The sequence below is a fragment of the Microtus ochrogaster genome, chromosome 21 (genome assembly GCF_000317375.1).
Source record: "Microtus ochrogaster isolate Prairie Vole_2 chromosome 21, MicOch1.0, whole genome shotgun sequence".
In the NCBI taxonomy this organism is placed as follows: domain Eukaryota; kingdom Metazoa; phylum Chordata; class Mammalia; order Rodentia; family Cricetidae; genus Microtus; species Microtus ochrogaster.
The window spans coordinates 26,008,160-26,025,923 of NC_022022.1; the positions used below are offsets into that span (position 1 = coordinate 26,008,160).

The window sequence follows — 17,764 nt, forward strand, 5'->3', positions numbered from 1 at the left end:
ATAATATGTAACTCATGTCATGCATTTAAGCTAGGCATTTCTCAGACTGGCCTTTATTGACAAGTTTTGTCTAGATCCCAACTCATTGCCTCCAATCAAAACTTATTCCTTGTTCTATACTCTCCCATTCTGTTCAAGTTTCCCTTTTTGTCTTCAATTTTTGTCCTAAGTTTACACTCTCTCTTGTAAGTCTCAAAGTTTAATGTGTTTCAGAATTTAGAGTATTGAGAAGCTAGGAAGTTGGTAGTGTTCATACACTGCATATTGGGTGAGAGCTGTCACCCTGTAATACAGCCAGCGAGTTCTTCAGTGGGATGAGAGCATATTCACCCTAGGAAGGCTTTCAAGCAGAAATAGTCGCACATCTGTTTGAAGAAGGGTTTTGTCACTGGACACATCTGGTACAAACTTAAAAGAAAAACACTGAGCTTAGGAAAAATATTTCCTCTTCAGCCATTTTGAATTTTGGAATTGCAGATAAGAAATTATAGGGTATATACTGACTTGGTTTTTAATCTGATTTTCCTAACTCTGGTAGTGTTTGTTATCTTCCTTAAACCCACTTATTATTGCCCACTAATTCTCCTTTAAGTATTCTTAAACCCCCCCCCCACATTCACAGCCTATCAGATTCTTCCAGGCTTTTCCCTAAGACTGTGCCTGATCCCTACCTTCATTCATCTCAAATTATGCCTTTGAGAGCCTTCCTACAGACTGAATGCAATTAAGGGTTGTCTCTTCTTCTAATAAGAGCAGCAGCTTAGTACATTTTCCATGTCGGTGGCTGTCTGTGTTAATGCTCCTCTCTCCATCCTTTCTTGTGTTATTAGTAAAAGATGCTGCTTTCTGAGGGAGTGCTCTCCTCACCGGTCTAAACTCACACAGGAATCCTACAACTCTTGTTGTTGACAGTACGCCGACCTACCCCAGGGAAAGAGCAAGTTCTTAACTTGAAGGGGGAATACCTAGAGCTCCACGTAGGAGCTCAGCATGTCATCAGAAGAGGGAGATGGATCTTCTTTTGCTCTCAGTGTTATCTTGACCATGGAGTCAGTCGGTAACCACCACAGGTCTCGAAAACTTCCATTGACAAGTCTTAAAATAACTAGACCTCGATAAAGTCCTCCCTCACCACGTGGCCTACCTTAGCTCTCGTCCTGTGCACCCCTGTATCTTCAGTTAAATCATCATCCTCCACTTTGAAGTATGAATATCAATTTTTTAAAAATGCCATAAGAAACCTTATTTACTCTTCTGTAGTAACTTGACTTCTAAGTCTGACCCTCTGCTTCTCTGAGTTGACCGAAAAATTAACCCCAGTCTCCTTGGGGTTTCTACATTTTCCTCTTCCACTTAGTCTACTTCACAATTCCTGGTTGATATCTCTCTCCTCTCTCTCTCTCTCTCTCTGTGTGTGTGTGTGTGTGTGTGTGTGGTCATCATTCTCCACACTTTGTTTCAGAAAAGTGGCATGGCCTTGTATAACACAAATAATAAAAACCCAGAGACAGATTTGGGGTTCAAGCTGAAGATCAGAAAAGAAAAACAGCCAAGCCACTAGAAAAACCTTACCTCTATCAAGGCTGGGCAAGTGCAGACTGAACCCTGAGCCTTTGTCTCCTCCTGTCTATTATTCCCCTTTCATGCTGGGATTAAAGGCATGTGGCTCCCTAGTACCGGGATTAAAGATGTGAGCCATCACCATCTGAATCTATCTCTGCATTGGTCTTGTGTAGCCCAGGGTGGCCTTGAACTCACAGAGACCCATCTGCCTCTGTCTCCCAAATCCTGGGATTAAAGGTGTGTGACACCATTACCTGGCCTCCAGTGGCTAGCTTTACCCTCTGATCTTCAGGCAAGCTTTATTTACTAAAACATAAATAAAATATTACTATAGCCTCATCCATTTTCAGTGCCCCTCGGGCACAACATCATAGCTGAGCTGTGTACCTAGATAGTCTTTTGCTTTCTGTGCTGTCTTCCAGCCAAGAGACTCTCGTGTAAGGGTGTCCCGAATGTCCCTATAGGACTGTCGCACAGCCACTTCTTCATTGGCTGTCACCACCTTTCTGACTTGCTGTCATCTTCTTCGTCTGCACTGAGATCCACTCACCCTCAGTCAGTTGACAAGTACCTTGAAGGTATTCTTTTTAATCTCTACAAATGGTAGTACAAAAGTCTTATTTACCACCCTGCCTCCTTATTGAGGAAGTAAGCAGAGAGCCAGCGAAGAACATAGCTGGGGGGGAGGGGGAGAGGTAGGGTGGAGGAAACTGGAGACATGCAGGGGAAGAGGAACATAAACACACATAGCGAAACGCATCCCTGCAGAGGCCGGGGAGAAGGCCTGCCTCGTTTATGTCTGCAGTTTCAATGTCAAAAGCCTTCACTTGCTTATGGTAGAATATTATTAAATTCTTCTAGAATGAATGAATGGATAAATGGTAGGAGGGAAAATGCAGAGGCCGCAAAGAATTATGGAAAACTTCATGGTTGAAAGGGTATCCCGGATCAAATGTAAAGACATGAATCTTGGTTCTGATACTTAACAGTTAGGTGGGCAAAGCCCTTAACTTCTCTGCCATTTTTCTGCCAAATGGTTGGTGTGGGGATTCAAAGAGCGTGTTCTTAGCTGGCACACAGTGAGCATCAGTGTGTCAGAGCATCAGTGTGTCAGCCAGAACTCTCACTATTATCACCATTGACATTTTTTAATTTTCATTTAAAACTCTGATGCAGGATTCACTCTGGAAATTGATACCGAGAGAATAACTTTGACTCAATTAGAGCAAACTTTTTAATGAAGTTTTATACAGATGTCATGTCTGTGCCTCTTCCCACGGTGCAAGTCTGTTGTTTTTCTCTCTCTGACATACCCCTGTGTCTGTACTTCTGCACTCCCCTCAGGCCAGGACCACTTTTCTATAATCCTGCTTGTTCTTCTGGGGTTTCTTGGTATCACATCTTTCGGAGATACTTTTCAGCAAACCTTGGCCCTTCTTAAAAGATTCTATACAAGTAGAGTCTTTTGCTCTGTTCATATCGCTTAGACAGTTTTTGCCCTGACCAGTTTCAGAATACTCTCCTGCCATCACTCTGCATATTAAGAGACCCTTTGTATTTTCTCTCTAGTTGACATCTTAATAGCTATGCAATTTAAAGAGGTTTTTCAGGGTAGAGATTATGTTGTTCTCTCTTTGGTATTTAAAATCCACACTTTTCCCTCACATAGAGAAGGCATAATTACTGAGATTGTTGGACCTATTTTTTTATAATGAAACACAATAGAATTGGATTATCCGTGAAAAGGAAAATTAGTTTTTGAGCAACCGGAAAATATTTGAGAGTAGAAAACTAGTTCTTTGCACAATTAATACTCTTTAAATCAGTCTTTCCCACAAATTATAGATTATGATCCTCACCAGTTCCTACTGGTGTAGTCATTCGGGGAACACTTTTAGCCTTTTCTCTTCATCTAGTTGGTTTTCTTTTGGGAATGGAGAGGCTGCACCATCTACTCCATTGCGGAGCAATTTGACAGCAGGTTTCTTGCATGCAGTGTCTTATGTCTTCAGCCTCATCGTAGTTAAACCAAAGTCATTCTTGGGCCTCCATGGTTTGCACTCTATTGAGACATTTCTCCATGTGGCCTCCCTTAACTAGAAGTCCTTTTATCCGCTTACAGGAATATTTATCTTAGCTTATGCACATGTGTGCCCATCGTAATGATTATTTTTCTAATGCTGGATGTATTTCATGCAAACAAAGTCACTGTAGTATATGCTATGGAAAAACTCAAGAGATTCTTATTTTTCATAACATAAATGCTTTATGGTGCTTCTTCCATAAGATGATTTGCTTTTGAGGTCTCTCGATCCCTTATTGTTAAAATATTTATCTTCCCCTGCATATCTATCCGTACAGCCCCATGTGCTGTCCTTAGCCCGGTTCACATTATGGACCACTTATGTACATTCATAAAGCAAATGAAGAATGCAACATAAAAGTACATGTGTCTTTCATTTTGAGTCATTTGCCTATATAGAATTTTTGTGAAGAAAGGTAGCCTCTCCCTGCATGTGCAAGCACTTGTTATTAAACCTCTTCTTGGTTGCTCCCATCTCTGCTCACCCCTGAAGTCTTAACTCTTCCTCATATCTGTATTGTCTCCCACAGGCCCGGTAGATAACTTATGCGGCCACACAACTCCTGATCTTAGCTCTATCTTATTTATTCATTTACTCATTCGTTTTTTTTTTAAATCGGCCTAAATTTAATGGATTCCACCCCAACATTTCCACAGATGTATATCATTGGGTTTTGCTTATCCACCGCTATTGCCCTCTCTTGTCTCTTGTCCCCTGGCCCCCCAGCTGCTCTGCTTTTCTACCCAAATAGTCCTCCTCTGCTCTTGTGCTGAACGTGGACACACAAGCCTCTCTCTTCTTTCATGAACATATCCAATCACCATCCCATTACTCAGTTCAAGTTTAGCAAATCCATGTCAGCTCAACATCTGGGGCAACATCTGCCTCGAGCCCCCACTTGACCCCTGCATCACCTCTACCTCCTCTCTGTTATTCCAGCTAAGGCATGTGAGCACCCTCCAATCCCCATTCGAACTCATACTCTTTAACAACACCAGAAACTACTGGTTGGTCCCTGCCCTGGTCCTACAACATTTATACAGCTGAACTAGGTCTCCCTAAGTTTTCATTTCTACTCTTAGACCTGGGTGTAGGTGCAAATCTTATTCCTCTTGATTAATCATCTCCTTGTTTTTAATAGTTTCTTCCTTGCTTGCTTATATTTGAAGTGAGGTCATGGCAAATAGCCCAACCTGGCCAGCCTTAAACTTCAGCTTGGGATCCTCCTGCCTCAGAATCCCATGTGCTGGAATGACAAATGTGACAAATTTGTCACAGTGCCTGGTTCTGGTCTTCCTAGTCTACCACCATAGTAGTTATCAACCCATACAGTTCCCGCCCACCTATTTTCTTCGACTTTCTTAGGTATTAAATGCCGTGAGCCTGGGACCCTCTTTGCCATTAAATCTCCATGATGCGGCACACCGAGTGCTACCTAGAATGCAATCAATAAGGGCTACTTATGCACTGCTGTCAGTTTGTCAGCTCTCCAGTATTAAACAATAAAACAAACAGAAAGACATGATCCTAAACACAAACTAGAATGTTTAAAAATCTGAAAGTAGACATCTAGGATGACGTTTCTGTCTCTACCAGTGCCTTATTGGCTATCTTTGACAAAACAGTTTCTCACTAAAATATAATGATGTGATATTTGTCATTACTGAATACACAATTACAATTAAAATGATAATGGCATCTTGCCCTCACGGCTACTAAGTAATCAGAAGCCTTTCTCATGACTTATCTATTTGTATAAGTGTAAATGTGCACAAAGTGTGTTTCTCTAGGGGGTGACAATGGGTTTGGCAGTCCTCGTGTGATGCTGGCCGAGCAGTGACTGGGAAGGTAGCTACTGCATGTCAGGAAGATGCGGTAATGGATGCCGTGAGGGTCTGCACTCTCGGGTGCGAGCGTGGGGTGCGTGGGGTGGCCTGTATCACACACGCGTGCATCTCGTTCCTTAAGAATTCAAAATATTTAGGGGTGAAAGTATGTTCAGATTATACCAACATTTCAGCTTATTTCTGGATTCTTTCACCGTGTTTTTCTGAGGCACCTTTTTTTCCCCCACACCCACTTGAACCATCTGTGTACCAGGCAAGTTGTATGAGATGTAAAGCAGAGTGAGATCTCTGCGTTTCACTACTGAAAGGGCTGTGACTAATGCTGGGAAATGGCCTGCCTAAGAGTGCACATCTGCATAAATAGCTAGGGGAGCCTAGAAGTCACTAGTATAGAAAGACAGATCCTGAAGTTGGGTGCATGCTTTGGTACCATCCTATAAGAAGCACAGTCTGCCTGTAAAGTAGATGAAGCCCCCTCTACAATGGGATGCAGTATCACCCCCAAATGGTAACACGTCTTAAAACTTATGCATTCTAATCCAACATAATAATAATATAACAATATTTGTTTAACATCAAAAAACTTGGGTGATTTTACTGCATAATTTTTTAGTTGAAAGTTCTTTACAAAAAAAGCCTTACTGTAAAAATTTTTATATGCTTACTATTAATTAAAACTAACTTAAACGTTTAGGGTCCCTTTCCCCCCATTTTGAGAAGCACAGAGTCTTAGGATTCCTGCTAGAATTTAAGAGGGCCCTTCTGTGTGCTTTTCTTTTAATCTGCTACTGATAACCTCCGAGGTCATTTTGGAAGTCGTTTAAATTTCAGCTTTAATCCCACCGGGTAGTGCTTCACAGTTAACGTGACTGAGATACCTTAGCCAGTAATGCAAAATAAAGGGCTTCAAATGCAGATTTCTGATTTCAGAGCTACCTGGCCACTTCCCTCTTAGCTCTCCCTGGAAGCCCAAACCAAGAGGTGACCCAGCTTAGGGCTTTTGTGTGACTATGCTGCAAATACGCTCAGAGGACAATCTGGTCCTGCTCAAATATGAATATGAGAGGTGACTTATTTATATGTTGAAATTTCTGAACGTTTGAAAGGCCTACCATGTGTGCTGTTAAAAGGTTTCTAATTTAAAATTATTGTGTTAGATAATCATGCTTCAAGTGACAGTGTGATTTATCACCACTAATCAAGATTCTGATCCCTCCTAGACTTGGTGTTTGTATCTGGTTTTGTTCTCTCTTACATAAATATGAGGTTTACATATAAAATTCGGACTGTGTAATATAGGGCTAATGAGTCACAGATGGACAAATCCTGGCACATTACCATCTAATAACATTTTAAACTCATATTCCACAGTAAAAACAAAAGCAAATGGTACACATCTGTTTTCCACCTCGTGGCATTTCTGGGTTTGCGTAGAGTCGACGCTTCATGTAGGGAGGAGAAGAAGAAGAGGAACACAGGTCACCTCAAACCCGCCCAGCCACTTCATGCCTTATCAGAGCAGATCTGGCACAAGGGGTGAGGGTCCCCTTGCTTAGCTTCCTGAGAACTCAGAGCGCTCAGCGGTGAGGACCAAAGGCTGAATCCACAGTACTGAAGCACATCTTCATGCTACAAACCTCATTTTACTAATTTTTATAAAAAAACAAACAAGAAAACACATGCCCCAATCTCTGACCTTTGCTATATGGATATACATATTTAGCAAATGCCAAAGAGTTGCAATGTTTTTAACCCTATTTATTAGTGTATGTGTGTGTATATAGATACAAATATAATTAATATTGTACTGATATATATTACACACATAAACACACACATCCTCAAACAGAAGGGTAGAACAGACAGAAGAAACTGAGGTCATCCATTGTTGGACTGTCATTAACTTATATAGTAAACATGTTCTATAGTTTAAAAGGGACTAAAAGGCTGCAATTTCAAGTGGGTTTTTTTTTTTTTTTTTTTTTTTAAGAAATGGAGCAAAGCCGGGCGATGGTGGTGCACGCCTTTAATCCCAGTGCTCGGGAGGCAGAGGCAGGCGAATCTCTGTGAGTTCGAGGCCAGCCTGGTCTACAAGAGCTAGTGCCAGGACAGGCTCCAAAGCTACAGAGAAACCCTGTCTCGAAAAACTAAAAAAAAAAAAAATGGAACAAACTCAAAATTTCTCTTTCAGATTTTCCCAGTTGGTACCACTGTGAGGATGACTTGATGCCACTGGCTGCAGTCTTGGCCCATGCAGCCTCCCCCACCCCACCCCCTCCTTGTCTAAGGAATCCTGAGCCTTTTCTGTCTTCAGGGGTTGTATGATCTGTCAAATCCTTTTGGAACAGTCACGTGACAGAACGATTACTGTAAAGTGCGGCTGTAAATCACTCTGACGTGACATACACATTATAAGAGACAGATTTCCATCTACTACCTCACAAAGGTTCCTGAACCCAGGGCAGAGACCCGAGATCCATCCCATGAGCACAGAGAGGAATTTTGATTTGTTGGGTAGTAACATTTATTTTACATGGTGAACTGTTTGTTCCGAAAAATACTTCCAACCTGACAAGAAAACTCTGTTCACTGTTGTTGTGGATAAAAGAATTAATATGTGTGCTATATGTATTGTATGTCCTAATTTGTAAACAGAATACCAGTGGGTGTAATGTTGTCATAGCAATGTCTACAGTTATCTCCAGTTTGCACTAACCCTCTAAAAAGAAGATTCCAGAAATATTAAGAGCTGCAAACTGTACACATGAATGCATATCCCATCACAATGAGTCAGCAGCCTGGCCGTTCCATGCTTTACGGAATGGCTGTTTTACTTGGAAGCCTTTTGTGTCTAATATATGTCGAAGTGTGTTCAGAACCTCAGCGGGAAGGGAGAGTTTTACGCATGCGCCTTGTTTTTTGTTCGTCTACCGATAAAATGTCTGTGTGACGTTTTGTGTCGTGTTGTTTTGGTGTTGTGCCATGTCCATAGGGCCTGCCAGGCTTCCCCACAGTTGCTGCCCTACACAGCAATCAGATCCTCACCGTCAAGGTTTGTGAATGATATTCACGCTTACTCGGTCAGAACGGCAATCAGCATAAGGATGAGCAAGAACCGTCCATGGGCTTTCCCAGCTTCTGCTCCTATTGCCAGGTGACTGAGCTGGGCACCTGGGACCTCAGGTGTACCAGGGAGGTCGGACCTGGTCTAAGAGAGAACCTCCTGAGCATTCATGAGGAGGATAGTGAAGTTAAACAAGAACAATGACAATCAAAAGCATGGCTGCCCAGGAGGCAGTCTCATATCTGTGGCTGGATTCACACATATTCCAAAACTCTATGATTCTTTCCCTGTCAATCATGTAATTCTAAGGATTCTAAGTTTGGGGTGTCCATACCTGGTTCATTCCACATTATGCTGGTTGACAGATCTGACGGAATTGGAACTGGTGCTCTGTCCGCAGACTCCTTTACTCAGGGTGCAGAATACAAGGTCATTCTGGTTCACTTGCTTCTGGGAGTGGATGCACTAAAACACGCCCCCCCCACAACACCCAAATGATGGGGTACTAAAGGTACTCAATTCTAATAAAAAGTCAGGACTCGTTCCATTTCAGGACTATCTTTCTTCCAGAGAGGCTGAGGATCTGTCAGACATGAGTGCCAGTTCCCTTTTATTTGATGGTCATTATGAATCTAATGTGTATATCTTTATTTCTTTCTCGGGGCCTTCTGACGCTTATTCCTCAACTCTCTCATCTCTGAACTTCAACCTTTGACCTCCTGACTGATCAGATGGTGTTTCCTAAGATCAATCATGGCTTTCTCTCTGCTGATCAGCAGCTCATTAAACGGCGGCTGATTAAGGTAGTGCTGCTTCCTGCTGGAGTCTGCGTTCTCCTCCGCGTTCAAGTACTGTCCTGGGCACTGCGGCTTTGCTTTTATCTCTTATGCATGGCGCACAGAGGGCGGGGGGTCTTTGTAAAGATCTCAGAATAGGGTTGTGTTTGGTGACTTATAGTATAGAAAGCCCACCTGGTTTGGTTCTTTTCTTTAAATCAAGATAGCTTCAATTGCAATCAGCAATAGACATGTTTCCCAAGCTCTCTGCCTCTGATAAATTATACACCTACTATGCAATGGAGCCGGAGCCCAATTTGCTTTATCTTTGATTCTGTGAACAAATATATTTTCAAACTAAAAATGCAACCACCCGTTGATCAGGGTAGATGTATCCTATAGAGCATTGCCCTTAAACAGGGCTTTGTTTGGCTCTGAATACAGTAATCAACAGTGCACTACGAGAGCCGTGCTGCGGGGATGAGAGCTGCTTAGGTTTCCATAGCATCTGTTTGGCTCTCCCACAATAAATTCTTGCTCCTTGCTGACAGGTAGCTTGCCAGTCGGCTTCATATTTATGGTGGCCCGGTTTCTTATGGGTAAATGTAGATTAGATAATATGAATTTAAAATGCTGAGATGGAACCTGAATGTTAATCGCTCATGATTATTGTTGCTTCATTCCCTTCCTCCCTTCCAGGGTGACCAAGGACAAGCAGGGCCTCCAGGACCCCCCGGCCCTCCTGGTCCAAGAGGCCCACCTGGGGACACAGGAAAGGATGGCCCCCGAGGGATGCCAGGAGTACCCGTGAGTTTCTTCCTGGATTGTTGTGCTCCAAAATTTTGTTCCATGTGTAGGGGTTAAAAAAAGAGAGAGATCAGAAACCCATTGCCATTGTTCTTGAGTTCTCAGTAGTCCTCATTGTCCACTATGTTCAGCAAGTCCAGTTTTATCCCATGCTTTTTCAGACCCAGGCCAGCTAGGCAGTTTGGATGCTCACCTTACTAGACCTGGATGGAGGTGGGTGGTCCTTGGACTTCCCCACAGGTCAGGGAACCCTGATTGCTCTTCGGGGCTGATGAGGGAGGGGGACTTGGTCGGGGGAGGGGGAGGGAAATGGGAGGCAGTGGCGGGGAGGAGGCAGAAATCTTAAATAAATAAATAAATAAATAGCCGGGCAGTGGTGGCACACGCCTTTAATCCCAGCACTCAGGAGGCAGAAGCAGGCGGATCTCTGTGAGTTCGAGACCAGCCTGGTCTACAAGAGCTAGTTCCAGGACAGGCTCCAAAAACACAGAGAAACCCTGTCTCGAAAAACAAAACAAAAACAAAAAAAACCCTTAGGAAATAAATAAATAAATAAATAAATAAATGAGAGAGAGAGAGAGAGAGAGAGAGAGAGAGGGAGGGAACACGTGACAAGGGACAGTAGGGCCAAAAGTTCCGGTGACTAGAGAAGGCTGGGGAGGTGGGATGAGAGGCAAGGGCCCTCCAGCAAGGTTTCACTTCATATCTGGGCCCAAGAAGAGCCAGAGACCTGAAGACGGCACCTGGGTGGATCTCAGGTGAGCTTTGGGACATACACAGCGAGAGACGCCCCGTCTTGCCTGTATTTTGCCTGCCGTTGAGTATGCCACTGCCTTTTTGTGTAAAGTGGGTTATTAGCGAGAAAAACGAAGCCAGCTATCAATCCTGTTTTCTCAAAGGCCCACAGTGGACACAATAAAACTCCACATTGCTAATGGAAGGCAAGTGGATGGAGCTTTCTGATACTGATCCCTTGCAAATGACCTGGCTAAGAATGTTTTGTGACAACAGATTAATGACTTAGGCGCCAGAGGGTATGACCATATTATCACTTGACATTTACATCTGAGGCTTATCTAACAGAAACCACTTTTAAATGATCTCAACACTAGAATTAGTTATAGCAATAACAAAAACATGGGACACTGATAAATGATATGACTTGGTCCATGCAACCCAACCATTTCAAGGAATATTTGGACAAGATAAAAAAAATGACTGGGTTGATTTTGTAATTCCAGGGCTAGAAATTAAGGTTTACTGCTGAGTTAACTTTTATTTAATAAATTGTTTAAATTGTGATGTTCTAGTTTAAAAGTAGAGATGAAAATATTTTCTAACAAAGTAGAAATATTTGAAAATAAAACCCAGGGGGAGAAATTGAGATCAACCATGGTTGTTAATGTTATTGCATGTTATCTTGACATTTTTAATGCACATATTTTTGTATCGCTTTTCTAAGAATCAATCCATGCGTGAAGATACAGGGCCTTTTATCCCTTTTTGTGGGCATCTTCTCCAAAGCCCCACGTTCCTTTCTGAAGGTTGTGTGTCTGCTCATATGAAATTAGGAACAGACTAAACTGCCCATTGGGGATGCTTTCCCTGAATATTTGAAGGTGGCCAATTCATCCTAACCCTGCCTGTTTAATGTCTGACATTTTCTTAGACTGGCGCTCCTGAGAGAGCCTTCCGTGGCTTCAGGGGATGGACAGCTCTCACTGACAACTAGTCACCATAGTCGCTGTCTTCCAATACTCAGTCACAAACATTTGCTGGCTGGCATGGTGGTGTACAGCATCAGTCCTGTGATGCTGGCACTCAGGAGGCGGAGCCAGAAAGAGCGCTATAAGTTCAAGACCAGCATGGGCAGACTGGAGAGATGGCTCAGTAGTTCAGAGCACTGGCTGCTCTTCCATGGAACCCAGATTTGAGTCTGAGCACCTACGTGGAGGCTCACAACTGTCTGTAGCTCCATTTCCATGGGGATCTACCACTGCCTTTTGAGGACACTGAACACGCATAGTTCACACGCATATGTGCAGGCCAAATACACATATACATAAAAGAAATATTCTTGAGGATATGTTTTAAAAACCAGTATGGACTGCACAGTGAGTTCTACCAGTCTAGAGAACAGTGTGGAAATATGTTTTAAAAAGAACCAAAACAAAGAAATAGTCTAACATGTGATTGGTAGAAAAATGGCTAGGTCATCAAAAATTATATATTATAGAAGAAGCAAATATATGCTAGATGTTATTATTAGAAGATAGAGATAAGGGAGCTGGGGGATGGCTCAGTAGGTAAGTGCCATGCAAACTTGAAGGCCAGAGTCTAAACCCCAACATCAAGTTTGTAGCCCCATCATAGGGAGGGCAAGGCAAGAGGATTCTTGGTGCTTGCTGGCCGCCAGTCTAACCAAATCAGTGGAATTCAACTCCAGTGAAAGCCCTACCTCAAAAGTCAGGCTGCAACTGAGAAGACAGTAGATGCCGACCTCTGGTGATGGGAGCCTTCACACAAAGCGCAAATAAACCAATGAATTCCACAAATAGTTTTGTCTTTTATAATGGCTCAGAGGAATTTTCCATATACTATCATAACCACTAGAAAAAATTCTCTGTAGAAGTGAGACAGATGCTGGAGAGATGCTCAACAGTCAAGAACACAGGTTACCAGTACATGGTTCACTCCTACCTTTAATTTCTGTTCCAGGGGGTCTAGTGTGCTCCTCTGGTCTCGGTGGGTACTGTGCACTTGGTGCACATGCATAAATGTAGGCAACACACTTACGTACATAGAATAGAAATAAATACATAGTTTTTAAATGTGACCTGGAAAATACTCATTTTTGAAAGGCCATCATCATCTATGCATATTGGAAATACAGGCACAGATCTCTATAAACCAGTAGCCAGAGCCTGTTGATATGGTGTGATAATAAAGCACAATAGTAAGTTCATATTAACCTGTTCATTGTGAAACAAAGCCACACAAAACAGCAGAACATTCTCTATCAGTATTAATAAACATGTCTGATTAATGCAAAGGAGCAAAATTCAAAATCAGCCTCTGCTCATTTTGCTACTAAAGAGTATGGAAAGAGGGATTCCCTGGCCTGCAGTGGTTCTGCCTTTGTATCGGCATGGGAGCACAGGAGGATCTAGACCAAGCTTGTTAAACTCAAATGCTTATAAGATACAGTCACAGAAGGACGATCAGCTCTTTGTTATCACATTTACAGTCTATTTAATCTTTCAAAAAAAATGTACTTGACATTCACAGGACCAAGAAAGTATTGAGGAAAAGAAGATAGCCAAAATTTTTTAAACACTTTCTAATGACTCATCGTTATTAATTTTTTTAAAGGGTGAACCAGGGAAACCAGGAGAACAAGGCTTGATGGTACGTATCTCAGTTTATTTTTTAATAAAATTAATAGAAGCTGAGTTGTTTAAAACTATGGTCAAGTTTATGAGTGAGTAATCAACCTTTTTGCATGAGCCGTAAAGGACACAGTAATTTCTGAAAGCTAAAAGAGAACAGTCTCTGCTTGCTACATGTTAAGGATCACAAGGGTTCTGTTGCTGGGAGGAGACTCAACATGACCGCAACAACTCTTATAAAGAAAAGCATCTAATTGGGGCTGGCTTAAAGTTTGAGAGGCTTAGTCCATTACCATCATGGCGCATAGCAGCATGCAGTCAGACATGGTACTAGAGAAGGAGCTGAGAGCTACATTCTGATTCACAGGTGGCAGAGAGAGAGAGAAAGTTGGGGGAGAGACTGGGTCTACCCTGAGGTTTCAAAGACCACCCCCAGTGAAACACTTCCTCCATCAGAGCCATACCTCCTAATCTTTCTAATCCAACCAATGAGTTCTGAACATTCAAATACATGAGCCTATGGGGGTCGTTCTCATTCAAACCCCCACAACTGTATATCTCTAGAAACAATACTGGGTGGGGGGTGGAGGAAGAGGGGGAGGAAGGAAAAGAGGGAGGGAGGGAGGAAGAGAGAGGAGAAAGAACGGTAGAACAGGTTAGAGAAGCTTACATAATCAGCTTGGTGTAACAGAGGTTAAATTCAGAGATATGCCTGGGTAAAAGAAACATGTTGGGCTGGGAAGTTAGTTCAGTGGGGAAGAGCATGAAGACATGAGTTCAGAGCCCCAGCTGGTGTTGAACCTGTAACCCCAGGGCAGGAAGACAGCTGGGACTTACACAAAAACCCTTGTACAGTCATAGGAAGAGGCAGGTTTTGGTTTTGTTTGTGTTTCTTTCTTTGCTGAAGGGCTCCACCCAGAGAGAAATTTGGGATTTCTACCGTCAGCAAAAGCAGAGTACACGGTGAAATGATGCTGTGTGAACGTGTGTGGACACAACAATCACGGTTCCTGGCGATTTGTTAATTCATTGCCAGTGTATAAAAAGTCATGTCAGCTTGTTGAGGCCTACAGGACACATCTTCAACCTGCCCTCCACCTCTTCCTCTCTACCTGCTCTAACCAGCTGTATGATTTTTTTTTAACCTTATTGGGAAACATAGAGTGATCCTTCTAGAAGTGAGCCATGATCTAGAGCATGGCTCACACCCATCTGGGATATAGACTGAGTGAGCCTAACAAGCCTACATGTCCATGCTTGCATCACACAGATAGTTCGGGTATAAAATTTATTTGAAGAGTTCTTACTGCATGCCTAGAAAAGCAGATGTACAGAAGCACAACAGCTAGCCAAAAGCTGAAGTAAACATGAAAACTAGCAAGAGAACAGGCTTCCTGCTGCAGGAGAAGCCTTATAGGGTAGTGCTTGAGGAAAAGCCCACGCACTCTGCCGGTGGAACTGACTAGTGGTGGAATGAAAGCACCTGAGATGGAGTTGCACCACCACGCAGAAATTGTTCTATTCATGGCCTGTAAGATAAAGATATATATTTGGTCTAGATTTTAAAAGGAAATTATAAAACATTTATCACTAGTAGCATGGTGCAGTTTCAGAGTGGAAGAAGAATTCTTGGAAGAGTAGGCTATACATTTTGAAATTGTTTTAGGCACCTATAATTTCTGGCCTGGGGGCTCAGCCAAACCTACTCCTTTTATTCATCCCTACATCAAAATCTACTTGGCATTCTCAGGAGGCCTTGTGCACCCCAAGGCTGTGCAGATGTATCTCTCTCTGGCTCCTCTTTGCACTCCGACCCCTGATGCAGCATCCTAAACATATATGGTATTCCTAACTTAATGGGTGCTTTGGAGAACTATATTCTTGCTTTCCCTAACTGTTTGTCTATTCTCCAGGATAGAGTATATGAACAATACATAATCTCACTTTCCTTCCGTTTCTAGTTTTATTTTTATTCATGTTCTTGGAGTGCCAGAGTTTGAACCCAGGACCTTACATAAGCTAAGTGCCTGCCCTACTTAAGCTGTTTTCATTTCTAATTTGTCATTAAATATTAGTGTTTCACCTAGCCCTAAATGAATTATATTGTTACCTCACTGTGCTTCTATTTCCCAACTCATATAAAAACTTCCTCAAATGCAGATAAATATTGGCCATATTTTCTATAAACCTTTCCCCTTCTCTTTAAAGTCTTCAGATGAGTTCATGTCTCATTTTCTAGATGCAGCCAAGCAATGTAAATGAAATCACAAATGTCCCAAGGACTTGTGGGCTTAATGATCTTCTAAAGTGAATTTATAGATGATCTCTTTCAAAAGTGGAAATTACTGCTTTAAGTGAACGTTTCTTTAATATGCAAACTGGTTAAAACCTGTTGTACATCTCTGTGATTATTCACAAATGAATGTAAGGAATGTACAACCCAGACCAATAGTGAGAAATTTCTGTGCCCCCCCGTCCTCAATCCCCATCCCAAAGACAGCCACTGTTCTGACTAGTGTCATCACGAGTTAGCTTTGTCTGCACTTGAATTGTACACTAATCGACTCATACAGCATGTCCACACTTGTGTCTGGACTCTTTCCTTCAGCATTGTATTTGTGAGATCATCTACTTCTGTTTTAATAGCCTTCACAGCTGTTCAAAAAAAAATAGGAGGAAGAACTTTACTTCCTCTCTTACCCCGTTAAAACACCATCAGTCAGAGCAGCGGATGAATGAGGGCCTGTCTGACCTTGGGCAAGTCACTTAACCCCTCGATTTCTCATCTGTACGGAAAAAATAACACTGTCTCTGCTTGCCTTAATAGCTTGACAGAGACAAATGCAGTAAATTAGTGGAAATCTCTTTAAAATATGTAATGAGAACTATATATGAGTGTGTTATTATCACTCTTTGTCCTCTATACAGTATATGAGTATGGATTTATATAACTGATGTATGCATGAATTTTTTTTTACATGAATCAGATTCTCATTAATCCGCCTATTTTAAAATTGCTAGAGAATTTGGTTCTTTAAAACAGTCCATTTCAGGGTCTGTTTTTGTACAGCAGCATAACTCTTTAATTCATTTTCTCTGCAATCTGAACTAGTGTGTTTTATACTTGTCTGCCCACACAAAGGATCCCAGCACATTTTGACCCATCTCAAAAGGAATACTGGAAATATATTTGAATTCTTGTTTGTTTCGACTTGGTTTGGTCTGGGATTTTTGAGACCCATTTCCCAGCTTGCCATTTTCCAGGCTGGCCTAGAAATCACTTTGCAACTCAGGCCGGCTTCACACTCATGATCTGCCTGCCTGGCCTCCTACGAACTGGGATTATAGGAATATGGCACCACGTTTAGCATTCAGCGTGGTCATTTTTATGAGACAAGAACTCTTCTAGTTTTTATTTTGTGTGTCTGTGTGTATGTGCGCACGTGCGTGTCTGTGTGCACGTGTGTGTGTGTGTGTGTGTGTGTGTGTGTGTGTGTGTGTTATGCTTGCTCACATGCACACGTTCACACGGTGTTTTAACCTAGAAATCTGGAAGGAAGAAGAGTGCAGTGCCTTGTTCATGCTGGCTTGAAAGCACCTAATGTGTGAACGTCATCTTTGTCCTCTGTACAGATGCATAGACTATTGACAGTGGTTGCTGTTCTATGCATCTTGATGGATTATAAGCAGCAAGTTAAGTGCGGCCATGAGATGCTCCGGGAACTACAAGAAATCCCACAGATAAGCAGTATTCCTCTTGAGGAAACTGTCAAGCAGTGTAAGCAGTCACACAGAAAGACTCCAGGATAGCTCTAGGAGAATGGTTACCAGATCGATGGCAGTATAGCCTGTGCATGTTGCCGTTGGAAGTACTGTTGCCTCTCTTCTATTTGTTGTCACTGAGTCTTCCGTTTATCCCATCACATCATCAATTTTTCATGGTGTGACTGCTCATCCGCCAGCTCAAACAAAGCACAGTGAAAAGCGCCGCTCTTTTCCTCTCTGGAGAGCCCCTCCCTGTTGGTTTGAGTGGCTCAGTAGTGCTTGTTTAGATGAGGGCTCTTCTAACGATGCGCTGGGGGAATCTTTGTGAATTTCAAATGTCTCTGATGGTGAAATGAGGACGCGAAAACCAACCTACAAAGCTGTTTACGAGTGCATCAGGTAGGGATTTCGTTTCCATAATCCAGGACTGATCGTTAGACTGCACGTATTAACAGCGTGCCTGATGCAA

At 42.4% G+C, this 17,764-nt stretch overlaps 1 protein-coding gene across 5 annotated transcripts in view; it reads left to right on the top strand.

The window, feature by feature from the left end:
• Col25a1 (collagen type XXV alpha 1 chain) overlaps nucleotides 1-17,764 on the top strand; it is a 383,772-nt gene that overhangs the window by 257,015 nt on the left and 108,993 nt on the right. For all 5 annotated transcript variants that reach the window (XM_026784141.1, XM_026784143.1, XM_026784144.1 and 2 more), the window contains 3 exons: nucleotides 9,290-9,361; nucleotides 10,034-10,141; nucleotides 13,514-13,549. In XM_026784141.1, the coding sequence (XP_026639942.1) occupies nucleotides 9,290-9,361; nucleotides 10,034-10,141; nucleotides 13,514-13,549 (216 nt within the window). The remainder of the gene's footprint in view (nucleotides 1-9,289; nucleotides 9,362-10,033; nucleotides 10,142-13,513; nucleotides 13,550-17,764) is intronic.